The 21,909-nt window shown below is 44.3% G+C and overlaps 1 protein-coding gene across 1 annotated transcript in view; it reads left to right on the top strand.

The window, feature by feature from the left end:
• Positions 1-21,909, top strand: part of VWF (von Willebrand factor) — a 145,801-nt gene that overhangs the window by 14,403 nt on the left and 109,489 nt on the right. The window contains exons 7-13 of the mRNA XM_030040818.2: positions 6,876-7,092; positions 9,204-9,326; positions 11,913-12,024; positions 12,990-13,036; positions 19,450-19,586; positions 20,952-21,090; positions 21,716-21,816. Of these exons, the coding sequence (XP_029896678.1) occupies positions 6,876-7,092; positions 9,204-9,326; positions 11,913-12,024; positions 12,990-13,036; positions 19,450-19,586; positions 20,952-21,090; positions 21,716-21,816 (876 nt within the window). The remainder of the gene's footprint in view (positions 1-6,875; positions 7,093-9,203; positions 9,327-11,912; positions 12,025-12,989; positions 13,037-19,449; positions 19,587-20,951; positions 21,091-21,715; positions 21,817-21,909) is intronic.

The raw sequence follows: 21,909 nt of genomic DNA, 5'->3' as shown, positions 1-21,909 counted from the left end.
GAAGGGACACGTCCACAGCGCATGTCTGTGCTGTCTGTGGGTACTCCCAGCCTCTCTGTGAGCCAGCGTGGGGCTGGACGCAGGATGCAGCTGCGTGCTTGCGGTTTCTGAGCTGATAACTATGAGCCCTCCCTGCAGACTGTGGCTGGTGCTAGCAGGAGGATTTCTGCATTGGGCTGCCTGGTGCTGTAGAAAAGTGACCTTGGGGGCTGTGTGTTATGACTCATGGCTTATTTACATGCAACGTTGAGAAAGGAGGAGTTTACTCACTAGTTAGTGAATGCAATTTTTCTCTCCCACTGCACCCTGCCTGTTGCTTTTCTTTCTAAAATTGTAGTACATATATACCTCCTCTTCCTCTTCCCCCCTCCCCCCCCCAAACCCACAAACCCAACACACAAACGTCGAGCAGATAAAGAAACCAACTGCTCATTTGAGCCTGAAGTGTGAGTTGCTGCCAAAGAAACTTTGGTATTACTTGGAAAAGGTGTGTTTAACTACCTCATTCTACAGGCACCGCTTAATTCCCTCTCTGATTCTGCCAGCAGGGAAGCATCAGTCCTGAAGCCTCTGTGGGCACTGCCACCACAAATAGTATTTGTGAATATGTTGCAGTTCATATATTTTGGAGTCACTGGAGCGGGAAGATGCTTCAGCCAAGGCTATTTTTGACTGAGGAGATGTTCTCTGTAGGTGTTGCAAAGGCTCTGTGCCACCAGGCTATCTCCCTTGCCAGGAGGAGGAGGTTCCTTCAGCTATGCACATAGACAGTAGCTCTGGTTTGTTGAAGAAACACAGAACTGCTTGTCTCAGCCAACTCTGTGACCCCTTTTGCTGCATCAACCTTTTTCTTCTCCTCATTTATAAGTATAAACATGGTCCTTGTTTCCCTTAGACACAGGGCGGACACACACAGATGGTCACGAGCTCAGGGAGGAAAGTAGCTTTGAATATATACTGACTGCATGTGGTATTACAGGTTATGACTGTCCTGGTAAATTGAGCCTTCATCCATTGAGGGTTTGCATCTGATCTCACGTCTTCTGTTGTAAATCAGAATGATGTGGTGGGTGCCAGGTTTAGATTTATACTAGAGTAACTGAGGCCAAAACTTAGCCGTCAGTTTTTTGCTGTGCGAATCCTGTAGACCAATACTTCTTAAACTAGGCTCTAATTTCTCAAGATTAGTAGCACTTCCTGGAACATACCTGCCCTACAGCTACTTCGAGTGCTGGTTTCCTAGTTACCTGGAAAAAGCTAAATAGAACTCAGACAAGCTTGCAAAGTTCTGACTGTTTACATTTCCACTAAGATTTTGGATGGGGATGCTTGTATTAAACATGTTCTGAAATTCAGCGAAGTATGCTCATGCCCCTTAGCACTATAGCTTCGGCCTCACAGCCTGCAAACTTGGCTGAGGAAATAAAGCAGTGATTTCAGTTTGGAAACCTCCAGCCTATGTTTCTTGCTTAAGCTGAGCCGGTGTGCGTGGGCTGTTTCTTTTGGGGTTGGGACGGATTAACGCCTCACTTGAGTAATGGTGCATGGTGCCAAGGGTGTGACCAAAGCATGAGGGGTTTCAACCTGACCGAGGTGTCTTCTGAGGGACAGGACTGCATTTTAAATCCAGTTACAGCTCTAGAACAGGGCTACTTTTGCGACTGGTTGTGGCCGCTGGAATTTTACCTGTTCAGGCAAGTTTAATGTTTAGAAAATGTCAACATTGCAACTGAGGCCAGGGAGTGGCATGCAGCGCGAAATCCTGTCTGATGGGTAGACTGAAACTGATGTGAGTTTTATATGGATCATGTTAAATATTGATGGTTTGTTGGATCAAGTTTGCTCTCTCGCAAACTGCATGAAATTATCTTCTCTCTCGTGTAAGTTCATGAGCTCACAGCATTTAACATTGGCTTAATTTATTCACTGTGCAAGAATAAACACAGCAGTATTAATAGAAGTCCGGCCAAACGAGTGCCTGCTGAAGAATGTAGGGCTTTTTAATAGTGTGCTTTGTTTGCTTGCTTCAGCTTCAGGAATGTAAATCTCCTCCGTCTCCCAGCCTCCCTCCCTGCCAGGCGGTCAGCTGCTAGGTGAGGAAAACAACAGCTTTGGTTCAGTGCGATCCTCCCGCCCCTGTCCCCCTGCTCGGAGTAGATCTGTGGTTTTCTTTGCCCTCTCTGGCCACCCCCCTGCCCCAGCATCCTTGGAGAGATGGCTTCTGACTTCTTTGCAAGATGCAGTGAAGCTAGAAAGCCCTGTTGCTCTTTTATCCTCAAATCACAGAAAACATGGGCAATTTCGTGTTCTTTTGTAAGGAAGAGCTCTTGTCTTGATTAATGGCTCTGTGTATCAGCTGAAGGTCTTGACCTAACTCATACTCTTACCTACTGTTGCTCTGGGCCTCTCCCTGCCCTTCGTCTCCAAAAATATACACACTTAAGTGTGTTTGACTACTGCTCTGCCTGCAGATACGGTTTCTTCTCTGATAGTTGTATTCACCTCCCAGGGCTGGAAGCAGCTCAGCATCTGCACAATGGAGCTGCCTTTTGGCTATCTTGTTGTGTGATCTGGAGAGCATGCCAAACTGGGTAGTATTGGAGGGAGGGAGCTACTGCCTCCCTGCCGTGCCCTGCCTTCTCTGGCTGCTGTTTAAATAGTTACCAAAAAGAAAGAGCTTCTCCGAGTTGTCTGATCAGTTTTTCAGCACTTGGAATGCGATGATTTAGGCTACCTGTTCAATGAAGTACTGCAATCTAATAGCCTCTCAGGTGACTAACAGCATGGGTAACATGGATCTTGAAGCATAAAATGGAGTGATGTGGATAACTGTCATAATGAGGCAGCCTTGAAAATAAAAATATATATGTTTTAAAGCATTATGACAGATTTATGTGTTCTTAGGCATTACCTTTATTTTCTAGATTTCACACCTCTAACAGAAATGGTGGGTGGAGGCCACAGTTCACTGTATTCTTTCTTTTTTTTCTTTCTATTAGGAAACTATACCTCTAACATGTTAGATGTGAAAATGACTGAAATTAGAATTCAACTAATTTCTGCTTTTCTTGAAGTTCAGCTTTTGCTGCGATTGGTAAGAAATTGTCCCACTCATATCCCATGGAGTACTTCCATATGCAATATAAAGAAATAGCATTTATCCCCAGATCTGAAAGCAAGTGGGAGAGGCTTTCAACTTCTGGACTATAATTTGTAATGGTAGAGGTCACAAGCAGGTCCAGCAAAGACATGGACATACTATAATACACTGTAAGGGTGAAACTGAAGCCCACTATATCTAAAAATCTCATTTTTTTCTGCTCCTGAAATATACAATTAGCTGAATCAGCATTCAAGTGAAGTGACTTCTATCAGTTGTTGTTATGTTTGCTCAAACGTACAGCCAGCATTTGGCATACTAAACATACTGGCTTTAGATGCTTTTTACTTGGAAAGATGGGAGGCTAAATCATTCTCCCTTTGAGTGAACCAAAAGAAGATGTATCCTGAAAAACTATATCCAATTATGGCACCAGAACATACCTTCCTGAATGATCTGGAGAAACACTTCTGTGTATCAATATACCATAGAGTTTAAATTCAAGGGAACGAGAAGGTGTCTCTGCTTTCTTCTGTTACTTTCTAGGTTATGTCTCTTTAATGGCAATTGTTAAGCAATAGACAAATACAGTTCATGCTGCAGCAGAAGGCAATGCCCCAGAAATTGGAGGAATGTATAAAATTCCACCTACAGCTCTGTGTGGTGGGACCGGGGCAGAAAGAAGGTCAGCAAGTTTGCGGTCGCTCAGGGTTGTCAGTGCCAGGACACCGCCAACCCATTTAAAGAAACACTTAAAATAGAACTCATGCAGAAGTCAAGGGTGAAGTTTTAAGACCTTCACCTGTATTTTGGGTACTGCAGTCAATTCTGCTACTTTTAATCTTACAGCCACCTGTACTCTAAGCACAGTTTCAGCCTAAGGCTTCACTCCCTACTCTGTTGGTTTAAGGCGTTTCTTTCCTTGTGTCAAGCCACTTCCAGGACTGTTGCTCCATGAGCAGGAACGCTACAGCAGCGGATGGGGCTGCCAATATCTGGTGCTCACCACATATGTGTGTTGTTCCCTAAACTAAAGAACAAAGACCTCTCTTAGTTCGACCTGACCACGGAGTTTTAAAGATGAAAGGAGGGAAAATACAAATAACTTGCAGAATGGTTTAAGTTGGAAGGGACCATTAGAAGCCATCTAGTCCAACCCCCTGGTTGTAACAGGGCCATCCTAGGTCAGGTTGCTCAGGTCCTTGTCTGCTCACATTTCAAGTGTCTCCAGGGGTGGTGGTTCCACAGCCTCTCTGAACGCTTGTTCCAGTCTTTGACCACCCTCATGGTGAAAGTGTTTTTTTTTTTTTTTTTTTTTTTTGGCTTTGTATCTATTTGGATTTACCCATATTTTAACTTATGTCTGTTGATTCATCACAATAGTTGAGCTATGTCTAAAAGACAGGAAAATTTCAGCTATAATTTCTTGCGTGAAGTCACTGGAAAGTCTGAAGCAATTTGGATGGCAAGAAAACCTTTATGCAGAGAAAATGAACTGTTTTTGCTTTCTAACATATATCACTTGGTTTCTTGATAATCAGCTAGAGCTCAGTCGTTAGGTATGTTGCTATTGAACAAGACCGAAGAACACTATAGGAAAAAAAAAAAAGGGGGGGTTTAATTTTATGGGTTTTTTGGTGTGTAATCTCCTTTATTTTTACAGTCACTTTCGCATCTAAGATTTACTGGTATGTAATAAACATGGTCATAAAAGATTGTTTCTACCAGTTTTACTATTTAGTGGAATATACAGAGTCTGAGTTGTAGTGCAACATAACAGCTGAGTTGTATTACCTTTTTAACAAGGTTATTACCTTATTAAGAAAACTTATTAACACAGCCCTTAATTGGGCTTATTGCATATACTGGTTTTCTGTTGCATTTGATAGTATCTGGAGCAAGGCTTTGATCCAGGAGTTGCTGTATTGCTCATCCTCTGAACGGCTCTGAGCTCGCTTTCAGTTATATCAGTTTCATCTCGAAGCGCTGCTTTAATAGCTTTTTTGGCTGCTTCTGTTGTTGTTACTTCCACCCTTAGGGCGCTTTTCAGCTTTCTCCTTCTTCTGTGTAGTCTTAGAGCAGCACCAACCACCGTTATGCAGTTCCTGCTCCCTTCCTTCTAGTCTTTTTTTCTAGCTGGTTCACCACAGTGGCTGTTACCTGGGCATCAGAATTATTCCAGGCTGGAGCTGATTCTTCTGGAGGACAACCATGTTCAGTGCTATAATGGTGCTTACTTAGCATTGCTTTAAGTTCCGTGAGGCCTTTCTCAGAAAGCTCAAAACCTCTCTGTGTATGCAGTTGTTCACAGAGCACTTTGCTAAACTCTGACTGTATTCCCAATGGGCCAGACGTTTCTGGTTGGTTTGTTTTCATAAGCAAGTTCTCTCTTGGTTCAGACATGTACTAGCTTTAGCTGATTACCTGGACAAAAGACCCTTTAGCAAAAAAAAGTTTTTCCTACTCAGCAGTTTTCCTATACAGGTATACTATCTGCCATTCAGAGAAGACATCTAGACATCTACTGAACACTGTGGGGTTTTTTGCTCCATTTTTCATCTCCCCAAAAATGAAAACAGGACTTTTTTTCTCCCCCCCCCCCCCCCTTTTTTTTTTTTTTTTTTTTTTTTTTTTCTTTTTAAGCACAGTATGTGCTGTCACCTCAGGTACTTGTTAAGGTATCCGGGAGTAATGCACCGTTACTGTGAACTACTCTGAAGACCATGCCCTCCCCCTCAACCACTATGTATAACACCTGAAATATATAGCATGGTTACATCTGCTTATACAAAACACTGACAAATAAGCAGAAGAAAGTTATGCTTCAACTGTTTGTGCAACTGTTTTGCATCAGAAAATCGTTTTTACATTTATCTAAACTCAGTGTCATCCTTTCAGAAAGTTGCATTGAGGACCTCAGACTTATTGAACTGTGACATAATGCATACATTAGAGAAAGTCTACGTGGGAGCCTCCCTTGGAGAACTCAGCCATAAACTAAGTTTTCCTTCGGTTTTGTTTCACATACAGCTAAGTTCTGCCTTAGCTTGCTGCCGTCTGAAAGGAGAGGTCTTGGTATCCCCCCCATCACCCCTTACACTAGCTGTCACCATGCTGATTTAACTGGCGAGAACAGAACAAATTGCTTTTCTTCCTTGGGTTATTTTTCTGCCATTTATCTGAGTTAAATTGGCCTGTTATGCATTGGGCAAGCCAGCAGGAGCAATAGGAACATGTGGCCAGAAGTGGAAAACAAATTTGATTCCTCAGATTCCAGTCAGATGTGATCTTTCACTGTGAAACTTACTCTCTTCCCTCATTATCTGAGAGATGGTCTGGTCATTTTTCTTCTAAGTACCTCCATTGTAAGTTCCTCTCCCTTGCTGTGCGTGTCTTCCTGGTATGGCAGACATCATCTGGTTCTTCACTGGGTAAGAAGCAGTTCTTTGCTTCCCTCCATTTGCTGACTGATTGACTGACATGTTTCTGCATGAAACATCCCTTATATGACACTATTTTATAATAATCAGTATACTAATGTACCTCTGTGTATATATGGATGTGGTGAATAAATGGATGTATCTCACTACTAGCTTTTGATTATAATGTTGTTTAACTACATGATGGTGTTAAACAATAACCATGATGTTATTTAATAAGTGGTGAGTGTGTTTGGAAAAGCTGGGGTTTGTCCCTTCTTCCTGAGACTATAGTAACTCATTTTGTCCTTTTTTTCACTCTCTCTTTCTACCTTTGCTCGTCACTTGTTGTGCAGGGGGCCATGGAAACCTGCCAGCTGCTAAGAACTTCTTTGACCTTCTCCCGGTGCCACCATCGAGTTGATCCAGAGCCATACATCGATCTCTGTGAAGAAGACATCTGTGCCTGTACCCAGGACATGGACTGTCACTGCTCAGTGTTCCTTGATTACGCAAGAAGCTGCACTCACGAAGGAGTGATTTTGGATGGGTGGCCTGAAGAGAGCTCATGCAGTAAGCTGACAGGATTATTTCTAGGCTGCTTATCCCAAATAAGATCATGCCTCTCTTGCAGAATTATGTACTGCAGATAAAAGCAATTAGCGCTTCTTTAGGATGTTGATTCAGGCATGGCACGTTAAAATATGAAGAGCCTGTCACTTCCATTTGTCTGAAGTGCCTTTGCTCGCTCCCCCTTTCAGCTCTCCATCACCCACCTTTTTATAGAAATTGTTATCCCTAAGGCAGGATTGTTTGAACCATATAGGAAGAAGATCCTGAGCTGTTACAGGTCCCACCATGGTATACAAAGTCAGTGAAGACTTATTTCATACACAAAGGTATAAACTAGGATGTTTAGGAGCTATTTCACATATGGTTCAGATGTGTAACGTTATCCAGCCTGTACTTGTAAATCAGCATCCTCCTGGAAGGCTCTCCTTAACATTTTTTCATAAAGACAATTGTTTCATCCTTTATTTTCTTGAACAAATTACACCGAAACTGAGATGTTGCCTTTTTTAAGCCAAATTTTGTCGAGGTTAGATATCCTGATTGCATCTTGAAATGCTGCCTTTATTAGCCCAATTTTCCTGAGGTCAGAGGTCCTGATTGCATCTCTGCTAAGATTTTGCAACAAGGAAGTGCATAGATTGACTGGGATGGATTGCATTTATAGAGGAAAGGTCAGGTTTGCACCCACCGTTGATATACACATATACCTCCACTGGAGAACCCCGGTTAAATACATAAGCACACAAATGAATAATAATAATAAAAAAATTAATCCTCTAATATAATGTTCTCAATGATTTTTCTCATGTTTTTATGTTATACAGAAGGGACAACTTTCTCAGCGTGTTTATGTAAATTGATTTCATGGGGTAATTGACCGATTTGTACTGACAACACTTTCTTCTCTGGTAAAGATACTCTGCTATTGGCCACCACTGAAGAAAACTGCGCCTTCAGATAATGGTTAAGGCAGGAAGATAGAATCATTTGTTCAAGGGATTGTACACCAGAGGAGAGTCTTATTTCTAGCAGTAATTTGTTACCTTTCCATTAGGACATAAAAGGGACCTGATGAAAACTTGTCTCCTTGCTGAGGGTGCAAGCCAGAGAACCCATTTTTGCTAGGGCTGTCTAAGTCTAACTAAAGCCATGAGTGAAATGAATCCCTCTCTGTTCCCAGGAGTTTTAGAGCTTGTTTCTAAGCCTTGGCTTCACAAACCGTGGTTTTTCTTAGTCAGGAAAAAGAGAGGTGGCCTGCTGCCACATCAGGAGCTTAATTTTCCATCACCCTTCATCTGTGCTATGATGCTTTCTCAGGAGATGATGATGATGGTTGGGTTGGAGGCATGAAATGCTCTGCTGCATTGGAAGGGCTCTAGCGCTGGGCGTACTGTACTAGTGTGAGCTGGTGCCCAAGCCCTGGAGCCACAGAGGGCAAGACTGCTCCTTCGTTACCCTCCCACCTCCTTCAACAGAGGATTTACTGGGAAAGAGCAGGCTTTCTTCCCACTCCATGCCCACGCAGTCTTGCGGGGTATGTCTGTGCATCAGAATGAAGGAATGGCTATAGTGTATGCTTGCATAATGGCCTAGCCTAGATAATGACAGCAGTGAAGATACCGCACCATGGGTGTTATCCTGTGCTGGCAGTCCTCTGGAAGGAGGAGGATGGGATTTCAGAGTCTTAACTGTCTCCCAGTTCCCTCTGCAAACACAAAACAGTATAATTTCACAAATGAGTGGAGTAACTACTTAGCTTAAAGGTACAGAACATGCTGTCTGTCCAAATTACTTGGATATTATTGCAAAACTTCTCCCCGTGTTTGATTGTTCTTAGTGTGCTTGGTTTTAGTTATTAAGACTCAGTTCATTAGAAAAGAAATTGGCTTTAATATCTAAGTATTTACTACACAACCTGACAGGTGATGATATTGCAGCAAACTGAAAAATCAAGTGTTTTGTAAATGTTCTGCTTCTGAAAAAGAAATCATTGATTGGAGAGGATATGACCTTTTTGGTGTCTCTGTGCTTCAGCCTTTGATAATTAAGGGACTTACTTATTTAAGAGTTATTGAGGAATTTGCATTTCTAATTTCTTTGAATTGTTTCAGGGCCAAGATGTCCAGTTGGCATGGAGTATAAGGAATGTGTATCCCCTTGTGCCAAAACCTGCCAGAGCCTGAATATCAATGAAGTGTGTCATGGACAATGTGTTGATGGCTGCAGCTGCCCTGGTAATTTATTTAGTGGGTTATTTACAGAGAAACATTTGGCAGTGATGCTACCTATTTTATTAGAAGAAGGAAAGCTGTGTCTTCCCTTAAATTTTCCTGAAATCTGAAACACTTCTCTTTTTTCTGGGACCATGGCCTAGAATAAACCAGTTTCTATAATGCCTGTATGCTCACTCCATGAAAGGGCCGTTTTTCAGACCCAACTAAAAAGTAAATGTTTCTGTGAAAATCAGCACCATCTAATACTCTAGGATTGCCTTTCTGGGTGAGCGACCACTTACCATTGACATACCTAGATTCCTTCCGAATTGCTTTTGGTTAGAAGCGTCCAGTTAGTGGAAGAAAGAACAGAGGATATACTGAAGGAGTTTCTTATAGAAAAACAGTTCGTGTAGAGCTTGCACTATAATTCCAAAGATCTTCACGATTTTAGATAAATGATTTCACTTATTGAATCATTCATACAGGAGATTTGATTGGCTTAAAGGGGGCAGCCCAACCATCACAGTCTTCCTCCTCTGTCTATTGTACTCAAGACAACTGCAGGAGGAGAGTTTTATTCCTGGCTGCAAAGCCATATATGCTCCTATTTCTAGTTAATTTTTGTTGGTGTGTTTTTGTTGTTGTTGTTTTGTTTGTTTGGTTTTAATAGGACTACCTCTGTATTTCACCCTTCAAATCTGGACGTTGTGCAAATGTACAGAGGTATTTGCTGTCCCTCTGTATGAGATACCAAGCATGATCGAAGTTTACTGAGAATGTAATTTTGTTTCCAAAACAAGGCAGTGATGACAATGTCAACCTTGTTTGAGGAGTCGTCATTGCATTCAGAGCTTAGTAGTTTCCTATTTGGCTGCTGGTCTCTTGCTTACCGGAGGTTTAAAGCTGTCATTCTGTGGCAGGACCTGGAAGGGTGCACATGGAAGGTGACAGGTGATGTAACTAGTCACAGGAGCTTATTTTGTTGTGAAGGATCTAGCTATTATATCTGTGCAGTCCTGGGGGTGTTGGGAAAAGCTGAAGGAGATGAATCCACTGACTGCACAAGGACTCTCACTATATTCTTCCTTTGGTAGCTGCACTGATTGGTTCAGCACAGGACAGGTCTAAGGGTAGAGGAACTGAAGAGGAGAGAAACAGCAGCTCCACAGAAAGGGTACTGCATGAGGAACAAGTAGATGGGTAGAAGGAACTGTATGGAAAGAAATAACAATCAGCAGTTGAAAATTTTACTGTTATTTGGTGCACAGTCAACAGGGAAGAACTTTGATCTGAGTTTCATAGAGGACCAGGAGGATCTGGCAGATGAATAGAGAAATTTGGGGATTAGGATGAGGATTATACCTTTGCTTAGCTTCCCTCCGGTGCTCCAAGAGTAACAAGGATCTGTTCAACGAATGTGTCTTTTATTTTCCTTACATGCACCGCATAGTTACTTTAATTGCCGTAAATGGAATTACTATTGCCAGGAAAAAAGGCAGACGTTCTGTTTTGTTGTGGTCTCTGGAGAGCCATACCACTCTTAAATACTCAGATCTTCTTTTGAATATCTCTCACTGGAAGGATTTTCTCAACAGCAAAGACCTTTCCGGGCAGCTCTATGGGAAGAATGGGAGAAAGGGGACTTACCTGTGTCTCACTGTCAGTGGTGACTGCTGCTGCCAGGCAAAAGGGCCAAAATCTCTGCAGGTGATTGGGAGCAGTCCCTCAAAGAGGAGGGAGACGGGTTTTCAGCAAACAAAATGTTTTGTTACAGTAGCTCTTTTAAAAATGGAAGAATGTCAACTATCTCTCAACAGGGGGGCCCAAGTGAAAGAAACTTGTCCCTTCTTCTATTTCTAGTTTATAGTGCAATCTCGGACATGTCTTGTAACTCTTCAGTGCTTCTGTTTATATTTGTAAGATAAAATACTAGAGAGAGAGAGACAGAGAGAAAATAGGTAATTATAGTTGTGTAATATGGAAACCTCAGCAGTTGGATCTAAGTTGGGAGGTTGGCCCTTTCACTTTTTCCTTCTGCAGAAGTTGAGAAGAGAAACCACAGCTCCACATGGTAACAATTCTTTCTCTCTAACATTCCTGTCTGCTAGACTTTTATGGTGTCCAACTTTGTTTCTTCATTCCCTACTTTTTCTCCTCTTCTGTCCTTTTATGACAAATACAAAACCTGTCTGGAAACCCTTTACTGCAGTCAGTGAAGTGCATGTATTTTTCCAACAGTCAGGTTTCTAAACCAGCTCTGATCAACCTTGTTTGTGCTCCCTCTGTTTGACTCATGTATGTTCCAATATGTGTGTTTTGGACTTGGGGACTCACAAAGCAAAGAGCTCTTCTGGGAGCACCAGAAATGCTCCATTCAGTACATCTGAGGGAGAGGCAGCGTTGGAAGGAAAGTAGGCACCAGTCCCTGTGAGGCATTTTGGCAAGCCTCGTTCTTTTTGATTGCTGTCTGTGACTGACTATAGATAATAATACATAAGAAGTCTTGCCAAAGTATATGAAGAACTAGAAAATCTAATTGTATTTATGTTTGTGTCCCTCTGTGTGTGTGTGGCATGTGTATCTGCTGCTACCTGATCTATCCAGAGGGGAAGCTTCTTGATGGTGAACATTGCACTGAAAGCTCCGATTGCTCCTGCATCCACTCTGGAAAACACTATCCTCCTGGCTTCACCATCTCCCAGGACTGCAACTCATGGTAAACTCCATGTTGCTCTAGATAAGTACTGCAAACCAGTTAGTGACTGTTTTAGAAGATCTTTCTAGAAATCTCTCTCTCTCCTTTTTTAAAAAAATTCCTTTCATTGGCAAAGGACCTACTCTCTTATTGGAAATGCCAGCCCCTTCTAAGAAGTGAGCTGTTTGCAAAGACAAAATCAGCTCTGCTTTTAAAGCAATATTTGATCTGATAGAACAATGTGAAGGTCATACTCCTTCAAACAGTAGAGAATACCTGTTTCCTGTGGATAAGACAGACCGGCAGGTTCCCATGTCTGGTTAGTGTCAGAGGTGGTGTCTTTGTTTTGACTTCCTACATTTATTTAACCTCTAAACCCGATTTCTTTCCAAGAGGAGTTAGCTCAGGCATGTCCTTGGAACTTTTCGCAAAGCTAAGGAATCTTCCCAGCTGCATGGCTCACAATTTTTCTTTCCCTCATGAATGCCAGCCTGAAGGGGAAGGCTAGCTCTCTAAACAGAGGAAGAGGAATGAGTAATGTATTCCTGATCTGATTTTGTATAAGTGTGAACACAATTGTGGAGGGAGTTCAGACAACTCTGTGCCCAGACATTTCCAATTAGAGTACAGAAGAAGGACTAGGTGAAGGCTACCGTATGCAGAAGAAAGACGATCTATGCATCATCACTGTTAATCAGAAGTTTTCTGATTTTGAAAACTCTGTTAAACACAGAGCTTTGGTGGGGGGAAAACAGAAGTTCTTCAGTTTTGCAACCATTCCAGCTCATTACCAGCAGTTGCTGTTGAACGATGGTAAGAAGGGGTGGATATATCAACGGACAAGGTTATGGGAGATGGAAAGGATGTTGGGGACTGGTCTAATTTCCCTGAAACAGGAGCCCATGTTTCAATTATTTGGGAAAAAGTTGCAACGGAAGACTTGAATTCATGTACTGTTGCCTAACTTGTCATGATATTTTTCCTAGCATTTGCCGACGTGGCACCTGGATCTGCAGCAACGGGGAGTGCCCAGGTATGTTGGCTCTACTCTTTTCAGGTTTTGACAAGTAAGCCTTGCCTACATCCCTCCCACTTACATCCCACTTATTTTTTTTCCACACAAAAAGTGAATCTGTCTTTGTTCTTACTTGCTTGCTCCAGTGCAATCCAGATGGGATCACACTTCTAAGTTCTTCTCGTGAGACAAGCCAGACATTGTACTATATGGTTTGTGTGTAGCAACGAAAAATCCTGTTTGGTGAGAAGAATGGTTCCTCTTTTGATTACTTAGTTTACTAAGATACAAGGTCTATATGTTAGGAGGATTGGCTTTCAGGTAGAGGAACAGTGCTGGGTTTCTTTGACCAGGTACCATTCCCTATTTGATGGTCTGAATCAGCGTACTTTTGTTGATGGGATTTTGAAGTACTGGGAGTAGACTGGATCGCTCTTAATACCCCATGGGTTTGGGCCCTAATGGTCATGTTACAGGTGAAGGAGCTACAGTCCCAGGGAGAAGGTGGCTGCCCTGCCTTCTGTGGGTGATGGCAGACTGGAGAGTTAGCTCTGCAGGTGTTCTTGCTCCCCTTCCTTCTACCCTACCTCCCAAACCCACCAGTACTGGTGGCTGCTGTCCCAGTTTTTTGCCTACATGGGGAATGTGACTTTTCATGCTGTGCACTAGCCAGCAAAGTACTGCCTTCCTTATTTCCTCCTGCTAGTTCTGTGGCCCATCCCCTGCCTCAGTTCCTGCGCTATGTTCAGCCACGGAAAGGCCTGCTTGACCTGAAACAGCATTTGACTCTGTGTGTGTTGTGCGTAGAAGTCTGTAGGGAGACAGCACGGCTCTTTATCTTGTTTCTTCTCCTTGTTTTAGGGAGCTAAGAGTGGAAGGGATGAGAAGGGAACTGGGGTTATGGCAGGACAGAAAAAGAGACAGCAGGTTTTTTGGGTTTGGTGGTTTTGGCTTGGTTTGGCTTTTTGAGATGAGAATCTGCAGTCCTCACAAATTAGGAGAATTACATCAGTCTTAAAATGGCTATCAAAGTCTGTCTTTATTTTAACATTAGGCTTGCCTGACCCATCAGTGCTCCATTTCTTCCTGCTTTAGACTGAAAGAGCACTTGCCCCAAAGTGTCAGCAGTAAAAAGAAAAAAAAAAAAAAAAAGGGGTGGGGTATGCAAACATTCAAAATAGAAATTACATTTTTAGTATGCTATGCCAAGAAGGACTGTGAGAAGCCCTGTGCTTGAGGTGATCACTAGAGATCTCTCCAAGTGCAGGAAATCTCACTGTCTAAAATGCAAAATCAAGGACACAGTCCCAGCTGACTGGTTATGTCTTTTAGCTAATGGGCAGCAACATAACATGTTTACAAACAAGAAATAGGTCTTTTTATAACTTCAGTTTTTACCTAGGTTATAGCTCTTAATGTCCTTGCTTTCTGGGCTACTGTGAATACTATGTGGACCAAATTTTTGTCCTCAACTCCAGCCATATTTTCATTACAGTGATTATAGAAACGAAGACAAGCCTGGTATTGAGGCTTGCAAACAGATATTGATATACAGCTTTGTGCAAGAGGGTATATAGCATTGCTGAATTTTTCTGAGTTGGGAAGCTGTGACAAATGAACAGAAGTCAAAGAGAAAGCCAGCTTATTTTTGTACCTTCTGCCAGTATATCCAAATAACTTTTTATAGAATTATAGAATTGTTTAGGTTGGAAAAGACCTTTAAGATCAAGTCCAACCGTTAACCTAGCACTGCCAAGTCCACCACTAAACCATGTCCCTAAGCGCCACATCTACATGGCTCTTAAATACCTCCAAGGATGGTGACTCAAGTACTTCCTTGGGCAGCCTGTTCCAATGCCTGACAACCCTTTTGGTGAAGAATTTTTTCCTAATATCCAACCTAAACCTCCCCTGGTGCAACTTGAGGCCATTTCACCTTGTCCTATTGCTTGTTACTTGGGAGAAGAGACTGACACCCTCCTCGCTACGACCTCCTTTTGGGTAGTTGCAGAGCGCGATAAGGTCTCCCCTCAGCCTCCTTTTCTCCAGACTAAGCCACCCCAGTTCCCTCAGCCGCTCCTCATAAGACTTGTGCTCCAGGACCCTTCACCAGCTTCATTGCCCTTCTCTGGACACGCTCCAGCACCTCAAGGTCTTTGCTGTAGTGAGGGGCCCAAAACTGAACACGGGACTCGAGGTGCGGCCTCACCAGTGCCCAGTACAGGGGAACAATCACCTCCCTGCTCCTGCTGGCCACACTATTTCTGGTACAAGCCAGGATGCCATTGGCCTTCTTGGCCACCTGGGCACACTGCCGGCTCATATCCAGCCGGCTGTCAACCAGCACCCCCAGGTCCTTTTCCACCAGGCAGCTTTCCAGCCACTCTTCCCCAAGCCCAAGCAACGCTACAGGCTTGTTGTGACCCAAGCGCAGGACCCGGCGCTTGGCCTTGTTGAACCTCATACACTTGGCCTCGGCCCATCGATCCAGCCTGTCCAGATCCCTCCGTAGAGCCTGCCTACCCTCGAGCAGATCAACCCTCCTGCCCAGCTTGGTGTTGTCTGCAAACTTACTGAGGGTGCGCCCGATCCCCTCGTCCAGATCGTTGATAAAGATATTAAACAGAACTGGCCCCAGTCCTGAGCCCTGGGGAACACCACTTGTGACCGGCTGCCAACTGGATTTAACTCCGTTCACCACAACTCTTTGGGCCCGGCCATCCAGCCAGGTTTTACCCAGTGAAGAGTACGCGCGTCCAAGCCATGAGCAGCCAGTTTCTCCAGGAGAATGCAGTGGGAAACAGTGTCACAGGCTTTACTAAAGTCCAGGTAAACAATGTCCACAGCCTTTGCCTCATCCACTAAGTGGGTCACCTTGTTGTAGAAGAAGATCAGGTGAGTCAAGCAGGACCTGCCTTTCGTAAACCCATGCTGACTGGGCCTGATCACCCAGTTGTCCTGTTTGTGCCATGTGATGGCACTCAGGATGATCTGCTCCATGACCTTCCCCAGCACCGATGTCAGACTGGCAGGCCTGTAGTTGCCCAGATCCTCCTTCCAGCCCTTCCTGTAGATGGGCGTCACATTTGCTAACCTCCAGTCAACTGGGACCTCCCCAGTTAGCCAGGACTGCTGACAAATGATTGAAGGTGGCTTGGTGAGCACCTCCACCAGCTCCCTCAGTACCCTTGGGTTGATCCCATCCGGCCCCATAGACTTCTGTGTGTCTAAGTGGTGTAGCAGGTCGCTAACCATTTCCCCATGGATGATGGGGCTTCATTCTGCTCCCCATTACTGTCTTCTAGCTCAGAGGGCTGAGTACCCCGAGAACAACTGGTCTTACTATTGAAGACTGAGGCAAAGGCGGCATTAAGTACCTCAGCCTTTTCCTCAACCTTTGTCACTATGTTTCCCCCTGCATTCAATAAAGGATAGAGATTCTCCTTAGGCCTCCTTTTGTTGTTAATGTATTTATCGAAACATTTTTTTATTGTCTTTTATGGCAGTAGCCAGATTAAGTTCTAGTTGGGTTTTGGCCCTTCTAATTTTCTTCCTGCATAACCTTACGACATCCTTGTAGTCCTCCTGAGTTGCCTGCTTCTTCTTCCAAAGGTCATAAGCTATTCTTCTTTTTTTTTTTTTTCTTTTTTTTTTTTTTTTCCTGAGTTCTAGCTAAAGCTCTCTGTCCACTCAGGCCAATCTTCTTCCCTGCTGGCTTGTCTTTTGGCACATGGGGACAGCCAGCTTCTGCACCTTTTCAGTTAAGCTTGTGCAAGACTGAAGGTTGTATAAGTCGAGCTGTTGTACACGTACCTGCTAACAGCTACAAACTGTACTGAGACAGTATGGGAGGGCAGCAAAGCCTCCCAAAGTAGCAGTCCTTGATAGGAACAGTAGCCAAGCTTATATTGTTACCTGTCCTGTTTTGTCTCTATTTGAAGCAATATTGCAACATATTTTTATTGTTGGTTGGTTATTTTTCAACAAATATTTCTAAAGTCATGTGTCCCAGAAAGTTTATGTACTTAGCTCAAGGTAGTTCCATTATTTTTTTACCAACCTGTTTCTCAGGAAAGGTTTCTTTTATATTGTGGGAATGAATTGCCTAGCTGTAAGTTTGGTGATAAAGCTGGGTTCCCAGCTGGAGGTAGTGCTTCAGAAGGCAGTGTTGTGTCAGCCAACTAGCAATAGCTGGCTAACACTAGCAAGAAGCTCTCAAGCTGATATCATAATTAAATTAATTATGAAGGCAGTAGGTTTCAGGAAATCTCATGGGATGCATTACACCAAATGGAATAGATAGAGGGACCCATAAGAAGACACTTTGCCGCAGGAAAGGAATTTCCTTTCCAGGAGCAATGCCAAAGGGCTGGGACTTGTCTTGGGTAGCAGTCCCTAGGTCCCCGTGCTGCAAACCCGTCCTCTTGATTCCTAGTTGCAGAGAACGCCCTGGAAATCAAACTGCATGTAATATGGTGGGTTATGCCTGGTTTTCTTTAAATCTGTTCTCCACATCTGATAGCCAGTTAATTGACTCTGAAGTTAAATCAAGTAACACTTGTTTTACCTTTGTCCAAGTTTAATTGAACAGAAAGTAGGATTTCCAGGGTGAGCTAGTAAATACCAAGCTGCCTTACTCTCCAGGGGATGACAAACATCCAGCAGGTGCTGGACTTTTCTTGGGGCAAATCAAAGCTGTGCAAGGCTGAGAATCCTCAGGATCTGTGAGGTGGTGCTTTAGCACAGGCTGGTTTAAGACTGTTAACACTGAATAATACGTTGAAGAGGGGAATTTCCACTGGATGTTCATTAGACAGATCTTATGTGGGACTCAAAGGCAGTGAAGAGAGAGTAACTCATGGGGTTCACCTGCCAGCTTGTAGTATTTAACCTTTCTCCATCCTTTGTCAGTGGATTGCTAATGTAGACCCAGCATCTGAATTTTGTTCTGGACAAGGAGGTCTTTGCCAGTCTCGTTTGCCATGGGACCATCTTTAAGTGTGATAGTCTTCTCATATGAAAGAATTTCTTTGCCAGCTCTGTGGAGATGGAGCCTCCCTACGTGTTTGCAGAGACCCTAGCATAACAGGGTACTAAATCCTAGCTGTGGGCTCTCCATACTGCCTTCCCGGAAATGAAAAGCCACACCATAGCAAAACATTTTAAGATGTTGATATGTTTAAATAGCCTCTTTCTGTAGTAGAAGAGTGGGCGAGCCAGACTTCCACGTTATTCTGTAAGGACTTTAGATGTTGCTATTGTAACTATAGAATTATTTTTACCTTTATGCTAGTTATTTAAGATAATGGTTCAGAGTAAAGTCCAGCATAAATCCTGCCCTTGGAAGAACTCCAACAGTGATTATCTTCCAGCTCTTTGTTCTGATAAGGTATTTTTACTTTAATGTTAGAATAACTTACTGGTATTCAAGGCAGCCCAGCAAAGGAGTCAACGCTTTTGGGGGGCTGTGTTCAAGGGGGCCATTGCAAAGAAGGCTTTCAGACTGTTGCCTTCATAAAACCATACTGCAATGCTCTAAAAACACCGGTAGAGAGACAAAAAGGGGGCTCAATCTGCCAAGACACAACTGTGAAACACAGACTGAGAATGAGGCACCTCAGTAGAAGAGCTGAGCAGCAGTGAGAGTCGAACAAATCTTGTTGCAAATTTTTATTTTCAACTCTGTAAAAACACCTGCATTCTGCAGCCAGCTCCATGGATGCAGATGTCCCCTGCTGGGCTAAGCAAAAGTGGATTTAAAGTGTGTTATGTCAAGGTGTTGCAAGCTCCTGCCTAGGAGTAAAAAGGCAACATGTCCTGGTGCATGGAGCGTGTGACTAATGGTGGGTAATCCTAAGTGTCTTTCCCAGCTCTGCCAGTCTTAGGCATTAGTACTTCCACTCTCTGTGCCTCAGTTTTCCCATTGTATAAAAAGGGAAACTTAGCTCCTACATAAAAGAGAGCGTGGATTGCTGTTTAAAACTGGTTAGTGCCACCAGCACCCATCACTTAGGTACTAGGTGTGACCTAGCCTGCGGAGAGCTTGAGTGACTGTGCTGAATTTCCAGGGCCACTGAGGTATAGAATCAAATCTGCTTCAGTGCAGAGCGCCGAGCCATTTGCTGACATCCTTGTGATCCTCCATTTGAAACATTATATAGGCTTTTCCGTAGGCATGAATTTCAGCTCGAGTGCGATTTATGCCATGTTCCCCAGCTTTTGTCGGTGCCTCTGTTGCTACTGGTAATGACTTACAGGAATAAACAGTGAGATAAGCATCTTGCCGGTGCTTTCTGGTCTGCAGGGAACTTGGGCCTTGTGCAACGTGCTCCACTGGGCTGCTCTTCCCCCGCGGTGGCCTGCGGGGGGGACGGGCAGGATTTTGTTGGCAACTGGCACTGGGGTGATTAATGTCTCTCTACGTTTTTCAGGAGAATGCTCTGTCACCGGCCAGTCCCATTTCAAAAGCTTTGACAACAAGTATTTCACCTTCAGCGGGATTTGTCAGTACTTATTTGCCAAGGACTGCGTGGAAAATTCCTTTTCGGTGATCATCGAGACCGTGCAGGTAACAGCAGCCTCTGCGCACGCTCTTGAGAGAGCGGGAAGGGCTGTGGGAGCATGATATGAATTGCAGATGCACAGGCCAACAAAAGTAATTTTCCTATGAAATAATTAGTTTAAATAACAGATGCAGCCTTTCTCCTTAGTTAATAAGTGTTTTGCTTCTCCTTGCTGCCATTCCCAGGAGCCTACCTGGAGACTGAGATTCGTAATGAGATTTGGAGAGCGAGCCCTCGCTGCCTCTTTGCCAGCTGAACAAACAAACGCAGAGGAGTGTGCGTTCCTTGCAAAGCACCCTGAAGGCCGGTGCCTCGCTAGTTCCCTGGGGGAAAAGACATTTCCTCAGACGCTGAGCAGGGTGTGCTGGCAGAATAGTACCTTGGGTTGCTTTCCATTAAGTCGTGTTGGCTAGTGATTTCTGTTGCTCACTAGCCGGTCAGCAGCTCCTAACTTTCTTCATCATCTCCCCTGACGGATGAGCGAGAGGCAGCTGGAGAGAGGAAGGAAAGGGAGCCGGGCCAGCGGGGCGGGGGGGAAGGAGACCCTGGAGGGGGTGTCACAGGGAGGTTAACCTGGTCGTGAAATTAATTGACCAGTTGCTCATGGGAACAGGTGAACTAACCTGGAGACCGAAAAGGGTACTGAATCAAGCAGAGGGGAAGAAAGGGAACGGAGGAGCTGAAGGCAGGGAGAGGTATGATGGAGTCGGGAGACTGACAGAAGTGAGGGGGAGTATCAGTCTGCCTTGCAAGAGCAACGGAGAAGTCACAGGCTTTGGAGAAACGGGGCGTGACGGTCTTACGCACCAACTACGTCTGTACCCTGCATTAGAAAGCTCTGATAATGCAGCTCTGAGGTCATCTCTGCTCGGGGACTTGCAGAACGGGTATTCACTGAAACTTCCCTTTTCGAAAGCAGGGAGGAGACTCCTGGGGCTTGCAATCCCTGTTGCTCATCCGGGTAAACCACAGTCGGGGAAAACAAACAGCACGAGAGTCTTGGGCAGTGTGACCCACGCAACTGTTCCCTGGGCTGACGGGCTGTGTGGGGCAGCGTGCCCCTCCTGCCCCTGGTGCAGCCGGGGGGGGGCTGGACGCTGGTCACGGCTCCCGGGGGTCCGGTGTAAGGCCGGTGGATTTGCTTTCCAGGCTCCGAGATGAGCGGATAGCTCCCTGGTGCGTGATTAGCAGGATAACAGAAGAAAGGCTGCCAGCCTGGTGTTTGTGGGATGCAGAAACTAGATCCGTAAAACCATTGAGGTGCTTAACTCCTCCCAAATGAGATGCCGAAATGCCTTCTGGGGGCCTGGGCCTAAGTCACTAATAAAGCAAAAACTTGAGGTTCAAGGCAAATTTTCCCTTCTCTGTAGTGTGCAGATGATCCTGATGCCGTGTGCACTCGCTCAGCTTCTGTCCGGATCCGGGATATGGACAACAGCCTCATTAAAATGAAACACGGAGGAGGAATTTCACTGAATGGACAAGACATACAGATCCCTTTGCTACAAGGTGTGTTTGCATGGGCATGGGCTAACTCTGGCCAGCCACTGAAGGGGTTCTACTTATTAGTGTTTTCTGGCATGCCTTAGCCCAGTTCAATCAAAAGGTGTTTTCAATACCAAATTCTCACTTGCAGCCTCTTCTAGAAGCTCTGTCATTTCAGCTTCTTTCCAGGCAGCCAACATGTCTTGGCTCAGCTCCTCTAAAATCAGGAGAATTAAGCTGGTCTGGATTTGTGAGATGTGATCTTGAAAACCACTGTTGGTCTATGCTTTTTAAAATTATTATTATTATTTATTATTTATCTAGAAGCTTGAAATCCCTCCAGTTATCTTGCAAACTGTGACAGTTAATGCCTGAGGTTTTGCAGAATGCACATATATCCTCTTCTAGGGCTCCTGAGTGCCTTAAGGCAGAGCCTATGGACAAGTTCATGCAGATGTAAAATGCTGGGCAGGCACAAAGCTTGGGAAGCGTGAAGTGGGCATTGCTGGCACCCCTTGGTTTGGCAGACCTGCATGCCCCCTGCTCTGTGGCAGCCACTCTGTTGGCCTGTTCAACACGACACAGCGGTCCCGGGCAATGGAACACCACGTCTTGGCTTGACTGACTGACACTTTGTGGTTGTCTTAAGGTGCCCTCCGTATCCAGCGCACGGTGAGGACTTCAGTTCGCCTTACCTATGGGGAAGATTTGCAGATTGACTGGGATGGTCATGGTGAACTCCTAGTGAAGGTACTCTTTCTTTCTGTCTGTTTTATTTCTGCCTTTTTGCCCCCTCTTTCGTCCCACCTAAACATGTACAAAGGTTTTCTTGTCTGAATTGAG

Source organism: Aquila chrysaetos, chromosome 17, assembly GCF_900496995.4.
Source record: "Aquila chrysaetos chrysaetos chromosome 17, bAquChr1.4, whole genome shotgun sequence".
In the NCBI taxonomy this organism is placed as follows: Eukaryota; Metazoa; Chordata; class Aves; order Accipitriformes; family Accipitridae; genus Aquila; species Aquila chrysaetos.
This window is presented reverse-complemented; position numbering and strand designations above follow the sequence as displayed.